Here is a 10,161-nt window from a genome sequence, read left to right on the forward strand (position 1 = left end):
CCAATACACAAGACAAGAACCAAAGTGACTGTCAGAACCCAACCCACCAACATCTTAATTGAAGTTGTGATAACGTGAGAAGGTGGTGAGAATATGAGAGAGGAGGAAAAAAGACTTGAAGAAAACATGTGAAAGGAGCACACACAGAGGAAAAGAAAGTGCAGAACAATGGCCTATCTAAATGGAGCCGACTGGTGGCAGTTGGCTTTCTCCATTTTGGGACTGATAAGAGACTCACTTTAAGTAAAACTACATTAAGCATAAGCACAGTGGGGTACCACCGCTCTTCAACAAGCACTGTGGTGTTATTAGTTTCCAAAAAATATTCAAAACACACTAATATGAATTTGTATCTAAATAATCAGTAGTTAATGGCTGTTTTTCTAGTGGTAATTAAAGACTAGTAAACATGCCATTAGATCATTGATCAAGTTCATTTTCGCTAGAACTTGGGGTTCCAAAAGTAAAATAATTTGTATGACAACATAAGTTTGATCAAGAATCTATACTTCAAATTCAAGTGAGACTCATATTTGGGTATTTGGTCACCTATTGACCAGAAATTGCACAAAGTTGGTCAATAAGCTTGTTTAGGGCTTCATGGGATGAGCCACCTTCTTGAACTGCACGCCAAGCAACTCTTCCCAAGGCTTGTGCTCTCTCCCTTGCATCCCTTCCTTTCTCTCCTTCCATCAACTCTCTCACACCTTCACAAATTGCCTGCCTTGATACCTCAATCCCTGAACCCAAATTATCATGGGTCTTTCTAATCCCAAGTCCAGCCCCAAGCCCTTCAGCAACAAGCTTAGCATTCAAGGACTGTTCGGCAATCATAGGCCAAGCCAAAATGGGCACACCTGCAGATATACTTTCAATCACCGAGTTCCACCCGCAATGACTAAAAAACCCTCCGATCGCTCGGTGTGACAATATTTGTTGTTGGTCCACCCATTCCCTTACGATCAATCCTTTACCTTCAAAGTATTCAATATCAACGTTAATTTGAGAGTCCGATAAAAATATCGAGAAAATATTGATACTGAGATAAATTATAAAAACAATTAGCTTACCTTATTTTTTTGTCTTAATTTAAAATAATACTAATAATAATAAATAAATAAATAAATAAAAAACAATTAGCTTACCTTCTAACCTCTCTTCTAGTCCATTAGGTGGAGACCAAGTGGTTGACCGCACCACCAATAGAAATGGAACCAAAGCCTCCTCCAAGCCCAAACCCACTTGATCAAGTTGAGCATCTGACAAGTCTGCTTGTGTTCCAAATGAGACGTAGAGCACAGAGCCCAGAGTGACTTGATCATTGAGAAATTGGATCAACTTGTTGGGTTGCTTCTGGCTGATGGGTTTGTTGATCCCTTCAACTTTGTCATACAAGAAAAGAGGCCCCAAGCACCAAGCCCTAGCTCCATTTTCATAGAAAGTTTCAAATGGTGAAACGGTGCCGCTTTCAAGCTCCTCAAAGCTGTTCACCACAACCCCCCAGCTGTTGCAGTCAGCTTGCCCCACATCAGACATGAACTGGAAAAATGGGTCGTTTTGATCAGTTGCTTGAATGAGCTGAGCTGGTAATTCAGAGACACTCAGATCAAAGGGAAGCTCGAGGCCTGGCAAGTCTATTGGGTCCAAAACTGACTTTGCTTTTGTGTGTGGCATGTGCACACACACAGATTTGCATATGGCCATTGACAAGACACACATGCCATGAAAAACCAATCTAGGCACCCCAAAAGCTTGGCATGAAGACAGAGTCCAGCCCAAGAAGAAATCTGAAATGACACAGATGGGAAGTGATTTGGACACTCTCATGCCTTGGAGGACTTGTTCAAAGGGTTTTTGGAGCTGTTTGGTGGCCATGAGGAATGGGAATAAGAACTCCATGGATGGAAGTTGGGAGGTGTTTTCTGTGCCATGAGGCAAGCCATGAATGATGGGAAATGGGATCTCAACGAGTCCGATGTTGGGGTGGTTTTCTGTGTCTTTGCCAATTAATTTTGCGTTGGCTGGAGTTGTGATGATGGTGACTTTGATCTTGCGATGGGAAAGAGCTTTGGAGAGGTCTAGTAATGGAAGAGTGTGGCCTTGAGCCATGAAAGGGAAGATAACAACATGGGGAGCCTGTGGGGATGCCATTGTTTGATCTGTAATTCTGTATGTGTGGAGTTGCTTGTATATATAATATCTCTGCTTATATACATGCACATATATAATCAATTAAGTTTAAGACTATGCATGCACATAGGCATATACATGGAAACAATATCCTCATGATATGCTAATTGAAAGTAGATTTCGTTGCCAAATTTGTAAGTCAACATATACTACAAGGGATGACTGACTCAAATAATGTAATTCACCTATTGTATAATTCAACGAAATTATATCATTACGTAGCATCATTAATTCATTTAGAGCTTCTTTTCTTCTTTTTTTAGGTCAGGAACTATATAATATGTAGCTTTCGGTTATCAAAAGATATGTCATCAATTTCAAGTGTTGGGAGCGGCTACTCAAGAGGCAAACAATCTCATTTACCTAACTAATCCAGATCTGTAACATCATAAATAGAAATTTCTCAATCCAGATCCTCTATATGAAAAGTTGGAAGCAATCCTCATGTACACACTACATTGCCGATCGGATGCCCTCAACCGATCGAATGGACAAGACAAAATATGGCAGATTTCCAAGTCAACATAAATAGTAAACGAATAACTACAACAATAATTAATGCTTAGGGGAATGGGAAATAAATACTATTCTACAATTGCTACTATAAAACTTGCGGGGTACCAATCTGCATGTCCAGGGCATTGGTGTGGGGTTTTTACGTAAGGGTCCACATCAATGACTGGTCTTTCTTTCATAAATTCACGTAAGATATGATACCGTAATTAATAATAAAAAAATTAAAAAAAACCCAAGTATAGCCTGAGCGCTATACTATTTATTATAAAAATTTAGAAAAAAAATTGGAGTATAGTCGGTTATACTATTTATTAAATTTTTTTGAAAAATCTTCAATATAGCAGCGCGGCTATACGATTTAATTATAATAGTATTTTATTCGTAGGGGATGCATTCATCTGTTAAATGCGTGTGGAGAAGCATTTTGTATTTGATACGACACAGGATTTTATGACATGACATGCTTTTGCTTACGCTTCACTTTTCAAACAACGCTTTACATGAAGATTACTGCATTCTCTCTTACTACTACTATACCCATAAATCTTTGTTTGAAATTGAAAATTTTGTATTTAAAAAAATGTGTATTAGACATTAAACATACATACATACATGTATTGTACGTTTGCTTTTAAAAAAACGTGTATTTTCTAAACTACTCTTATTGATAAACGAAATTCAAGGAAATTTTTTTATAAAACAAAATAAAGAACCCAGTTTAGCCACACGCCTATACTATTTATTAAAAAAAGTTTTAAAAAACACAAGTATCGCTGCACAGCTATACTATTTATTAGAAAAATATTTAAACAAGTATAGTCGCGTGGCTTTATTATTAATTTAAAAAAAAATTAAAAAAAATCTTCAGTACAGAGGAACGGCTATATTATTTATTTAAAAAAGTTACTATAAAAAACCTACATATAGCCGCACGGCTATACTATTTATTAGAAAATTTTAGGAAAAGAACTGAAGTATAGCCGCGTGGCTATACAATATTAACAAAAATTTTAAAAACTGAAATTAGAGTATAACTGCAAGGTTATAGTATTTATTAAACAAATCTTCAATATACCCATGCGGCTATACTATTTAATTATAATAGTATTTTATACAAAGAGGGATGCATTCATCTGTTAAAGACATGTAGAGAAGCATTTTGTATTTGATATAGCACACAGGATTTTAGGAGATGGCGTGCTTTGCTTATATATATCAGTCCTATTTTATTGAGGGATCCCTTAAATAATTTTATTTGAGGAATGCCCTTTAGGATCCCTGTACGAATTTTTCTTCAACGACTCAAACCATCTAATTTTTAATCTACATTCATAGATTGTCTTTGCAAAAAATTAGACAAATCGGAAACCATTTCAACATCCAATTGTGTCCTACAAAATCGATGAGCACTGTATTTCAAGAAAGTACTAAAATTTCAATGACTCAATTGAGTGGTCAAATGATATCGGATTCAAGTGATTTTTTGTAGATATGATCTTTGAATGATTATCTAAAAAAAATAGATGAGTTGGATTAATGAAATACAATGCAGAGTGTGCCCTACAATGGTGACCCTTAATAGAAGCTCTCTATACATATATATATATATATATTATGTTCAACAAAAACAAAAAAATTAGTTGTGGGAGCAAATAATTTGGCTTTCAATCATGAGACTCCACGTAGACAAGAATATCTCCTAGGTCAATAAAATTGATACTAAAAATAGGGATATTATCTTTATTTAAAAAGATAATATCACCAATTAAGATATTATCCTAATTATGAGATATAATCATAATCAAATTAGGAGATTTGATCCTAATCAAAACCCTAATGTTATCAATCTCTATAATTTGGAGAAAGAACTAACTCCTCCCAAATATAGTTTATTCTTTGCAAAACCCTAGCACCTAAAGAGCCTATAAATACACGGCTAAAACCGCTAGTCTCTCCATACTTGTCTCTCCACAAGGCTCCGGTCACCACTCAAGACTCCGACCATCTAGTTCTCACCATAGAGAAATTTTTGTACCCTTTTTTTAGCTATTGTTTCGCCTAGAAACTAACTTAGGCATCGAATGACCTATGACCAACACCTTCGGGTGTGGTCTATTTACTCCAGTCGTTTTTACAAGAACTGAAAAAGAGGAAGAAGAAAGATATGAAACTCCGTATTCATAAAATTATATATATATATATATATATTATATTTCAGAAAATTATATATATAATTGCCTTGGTACATATTGTACTTTCATAAATATTTTCATTAATAAAAATATACTTTAAATAAATAAATATATATATATATATATATTTTATTTTCGTTGCATGCATGTTATCAATACTTGGTGACTAAGTTTAAAAGATTGTAGTGATCAACTTTAATTGATATTAGTGATAGACATGTTCATTTTTTATAGCCAAGCAAGGGGCACTATCACCTTGTGAGTTGTCATATGAATATCTTGAGTTTGATTAGCTTTGAACACTCCTGTTATAATTTCTTATAGCTGTCAGCATTACAGTGATATGCACATTGTGGGAACCTAATTAAATCAAACCCTAGGTCAAATAATTCCTACCATTTGGGGATTATTTGACCAAATTGGGAATCAATCAATCTAATTAGGAGTTACTCAATTTAATTGGGAATTATCCAATTAAATTGAACGTTACCTAATTAGGTTGAGATTTGATTTGGTTAATTACCACGATCCCCAATTAAATGAGGAATTGCCTAAATTGAATCAGGATTGATTGATACCTACCACAATTAGGGATTTGATTTACCCTAATTAATCAAATCCCTAATTAATCAAATCAATTCCAAAAAGGGGAGGAATAATTCCTTCCATCTACGGAATTATTCCTCTGAAACCCTAGCCTCCGAGACCTCTATAAAAGCATAGCCACACACAATGGTTGAGGTACGCCTAAATTCCTACTAAACTCTACAGAAGTTATTTCTCAAAAACCCTAACCACCCCCTCTCTTTCTCTCTCTCACACAAGGCTCCGGCCACCACACACGGCTCCGGCCACCCGGTTTTCCTTGAATTACCCTACCTAACTTAGGCATCGGAGGGGCTTTGGCCAACACCCCCCGGGTGTGGTCCTTTTACTCCGATCTGTTTTGCAGGGAGAAAGAGAGGCTGAGAAGACGAAGGAATCTTGGGCGAATATTCTCGTGGGGAAATTTGCTCCCACAAATTGGTGCTTTCATTGAGAGAGCGAGATATATTCAAAGCGTGCTCCAAATCCATCTTTCACACATTTTTTCAAACAACCATGGTTGATACAAGACGTACGAAAAGTAACGCCACCACGATGGGCCCATCTCATGGTTTCGTGGTGAAAACCTCAATGCAACCGCACGGAATCGTGGCTGCCAACGCCTTGCAGTCATCCTCTAGTGCTTTGCAGCCGCCTTTAGCTGCCGGAATTGCAGAACAGCCGCCACATGACCCTGGGACCTCCACAGCTTTGCAGTTGCCAGCGCCGATTACCGGAGCTGCTCTGCCTCGCTGTCCTGCCATCGGAGCACCGCAGCAGCCACACCACTCAACTACTGGATTTGCTGCACAGCCCCATGGCTACTCCGACGTCGTCCCAGTCTTGGAGCAGATCCATTCTCTCCCTCCTCTGCGATCACACTCGGCATATGCACCTGTGTACGCCTCTAATGGAGCCCTAGCCCATATGCCGTTGGGCCCGATGCACAACACTCTACTTGACCCGCGCAGTCAGGTGGACCTTAACTCACGGGTCGATCAACTCACACAGAAGGTCGATGATCAGAACAACCTGATCGGCCAGCTACTCAGGCAAATCAACTTGAATCAAGGCCCAAACCTTGGACCCAGTGACGAGGAGAGAAGGGCACACCAGCACACCAGTGAGCATTTCGAGAGGTCCCAGGCTGGTCAGACAAGAGCAAACCGACAGAGGAGAGATCGAGATCGAGCAGATGAGATGCAGACAGTCGCGAGCCGTACTCTGAGCCGTTCAGGGCTCGGACCAAGGACCAATGTTCTCGAGAGGCTAGGCCCACGGTCTAATGTTCACGCCTGCTTGGGCCCACAAGGAGCTCGAGTTCGTGAGCAGTCGCGCGACGAGCGTAACGACTGACGCCCACCGACCCACTCGAGGGCCAACGCACGCTGGCAAGCTGTAGAAGAATCCTCACAAGCTCAATCTCCTAACCTGCCCCATGGGCAGGGCACCCAAGGGGATCGACCCTTGGGAACCGAGGAAGGAGTTAGCCAGTCACGCTCGAGACGCCAAAGACGTCGACCTGAGCGACCCTCCTTGCAGGCAGAAGATGATGATCGACGCCCACCAACCTGCTCGAGGACCAACACGAGGCGACAAGATGTAGAGGAATCCTCACAAGCTCAATCTCCTAATCTGCCCCACGGGCAGAACACCCAAGGGGATCGACCCTTGGGAACCGAGGAAGAAGGTAGCCAGTCGCGCTCGAGACGCCGAAGACGCCAGCCCGAGACTCCACTCCTGCGAGCAGAGGACGTCGAGAAGCTAGTGAATGACCAACTCCAAGCTCTCCAACTTAAAGGAAGCACGGAAGAAGCCCTGCACAAGGAGATTGATCGAGTTGACTGCTCACCCTTTACTGACAAAGTGGAACGAGCTCCTCCGCCGAAGCGGTTCACAACGCCATCCATCACTCCGTTCAAGGGAGACTCTGACCCTGAGAGCCATTTGAGGCACTTCAAGAGCGCCATGATCCTGTACAAGGCAGACGATGCCCTGATGTGCAAAGTGTTCGCGATGACCCTGGAGGAGCAGCTCAAGATTGGTTCCACACTCTACCGTCCGCGTCGATAGGAAACTTCAAGGAGTTGGCCCTCATCTTCACAAAGGAGTACACCTCCTACAAGAAGGTCAGAAAGCATGCGGACCATCTATTCAACCTGCGCAAGAAGCCAGATGAGTCTCTACGAGACTACCTAAGACGGTTTAAGGCTGAAAAGGCTAACATCATAGGATGCAATGACCAAGTTGCATCCTCAGCTTTCAAGAAGGGCTTGCCAACCGAGTACGAGTTATACCGGGAGCTGGCCATAACACCAAGTCAAACCTTGGCAGAAGTGTTCGCGACGGCAGAACGCTACGCACTTTGGGACGATGATCGAATCGCCGCAAAGAAAGCTAGCAAGCACGTTGACCACCCGACGAAGAAGGCAAGCCAAAAGAGCAACCAGTTCGAGCAAAGAGCCCGAGATAAGCGCAGATCGCGGCCCCAAGAGGGAAGCTCAGAAATAGGGACCTTCACTGAGTTCGCTATCCCAATTCATCAGATCCGGGCTCAAGTGAAGGACAAGCCGTGGGTGAGGAGACCGCCACCCATGAAGGGAGACCCCTCTAAGAGGGACACCAGTAAATACTGCGCATTCCACGGGGAGCACGGATATTACACCAACAACTGCAACGCTTGGAAAAGGCATCTTGAGGAGCTGGTCAGAAAAGGTCATTGCACAGAATTCATCGCAAAGAAGGCCATCCAACAGATCGAGGATCGTGATGCGGCTGCCAAGGAACCTCCCCAAAAGGTCATTCGAATCAACACCATTCTAGCTGACTCCCGGGAGTCCGGGCTGACCACCAAGGAGCGCAAGAGGAAGATCGCGCAGGCGACTTATGTCTCCCAAGTCACAACAGGAGTACCAGTCATTGTGGATACACCCATCATTGGTTTCCAGAAGAATGACTTGATCGGGCTTGACCTACCGCATAATGACGCGCTAGTCATCTGCATTCAGATTGAACAAGCTGAGATCGAGCGAATTCATGTGGATGAGGGCAGCGCAGCTAACATCCTGCAACTATCTGTCATCCAACAGATGGGATTGGAGCCCAAGATTAGCAAACTTGCCAGGTCGCTTACCGGCTTCAATGGGGCCACATCAATCACTGTTGGAACGATCGACCTTGACGTCCACTCACCCCTAGTGCTCTGCTCGCAAACCTTCATGGTCATCAACGAGATCTCCCCCTACAATGGAATCTTGGGCCGACCGTGGATCAGCAAGATCGAGGCCATCACATCTGCTCTACACCAGAAGATTCGATATCCCATCCCTGGAGGCGGAATCGGGCAGATCAATAGTGACCAAGCCATGGCAAGAAGATGCACAGCCCAAGGGCTCAAGAAGAGCAAGCAGTTGCAGTTCACACCAGTAATGCAAGCTGCTAACAAAGCACGGAGCGTTCCCAGCAAACAAGCAAGCTCGAGCGAGAAGGGAGCTGTTACCCCACAATAGCAATTAATGAGCCAGGATCAAGGCGAGGGAATCCGCCCGGAAGCCTCCCCTGAAAAGGGTTGGAAGCCTGAGGATGACGTCGAGTTAGTACCCCCTGATCTTGGCCAGCCAGACAAAGAAGCGCAGATCGGCTCGTGCCAAAATCTAAACAAGAAGGATCGAGAGGAGGGAATCCGCCCGGAAGGCTCCCTTGAAGAAGGTTGGAAGCCTGAGGAAGACGTTGAGTTAGTACCCCTCGATCCTAACCAGCCAGACAAGAAAGCGAGGATCGGTTCGCGCCTAAGCCCAGACGAGAAGGTGGAGTTGACCATCTTCCTCCAAAACAACAAAGACATGTTCGCGTGGTCACCATCTGACATGCCCGGCATCGATCCAGACATCATCTGCCACCGCCTCTATGTCAACCCCGCCAGCAAGCCCGTGGTGCAGAAGAGACGCAACTTCGCTCCCGAGCGAGTCGCGATCATTGAGGCCGAGATCGACAAGCTTCTAGCCGCCGGATTTATTGAAGAAGTCTCCTACTCAGAATGGCTGGCCAACGTCGTTTTGGTGGCAAAACAAGAAAAGGGCAAATGGAGAGTGTGCGTCGATTATACCGACCTCAACAAAGCATGCCCTAAAGACAACTTCCCATTGCCAAGGATCGACCAGCTCGTGGATTCAACTTCCGGCAACCAGCTGCTCAGCTTCATGGATGCCTACTCCGACTATAATCAAATTATGATGTACGACGATGACAAGGCGAAGACCTCTTTCATCATCGAGAGAGGGACCTACTGCTACAAGGTCATGCCCTTTGGGTTGAAGAACGCTGGAGCAACATACCAAAGGCTCGTGAATAAGATTTTCAAGGAGCAGATTGGCAGAACCATGGAAGTCTACGTGGATGATATGCTGGTCAAAGCCCCCAAGCGTGGAGACCACCTCAAAAACCTCACCGAGGCATTCAGCCTGCTCCGCCAATACCGCATGAAGCTGAATCCAAGTAAATGCACGTTCGGTGTATCATCCGGCCGATTCCTGGGGTACTTAGTCACACAACGAGGTATCGAGGCACACCCACGCCAAATTAAAGCCATCCTCGAGATGAAGTCACCTTCCACAGTGAAAGAAATACAAAGTCTGACGGGCAGAGCAGCAGCTCTCAACCGATTCCTCTCAAAGTCTAC

At 43.3% G+C, this 10,161-nt stretch overlaps 1 protein-coding gene across 1 annotated transcript; it reads right to left on the reverse strand.

Moving 5' to 3' along the window:
* Nucleotides 1-464: 464 nt before the first annotated feature.
* Nucleotides 465-2,151, reverse strand: LOC117615487 (UDP-glycosyltransferase 73B5-like). Its single transcript, XM_034344569.1, has 2 exons — nt 1,146-2,151; nt 465-974 (listed from the first exon to the last, which is right to left on the reverse strand). The coding sequence occupies exons 1-2, from the start codon at nt 2,149-2,151 to the stop codon at nt 550-552; spliced, it is 1,431 nt and encodes a 476-aa protein (XP_034200460.1). The 3' UTR covers nt 465-549.
* Between the last annotated feature and the right edge of the window lie 8,010 nt (nt 2,152-10,161).

The sequence above is a fragment of the Prunus dulcis genome, chromosome 1 (genome assembly GCF_902201215.1).
Source record: "Prunus dulcis chromosome 1, ALMONDv2, whole genome shotgun sequence".
Lineage (NCBI taxonomy): Eukaryota > Viridiplantae > Streptophyta > Magnoliopsida > Rosales > Rosaceae > Prunus > Prunus dulcis.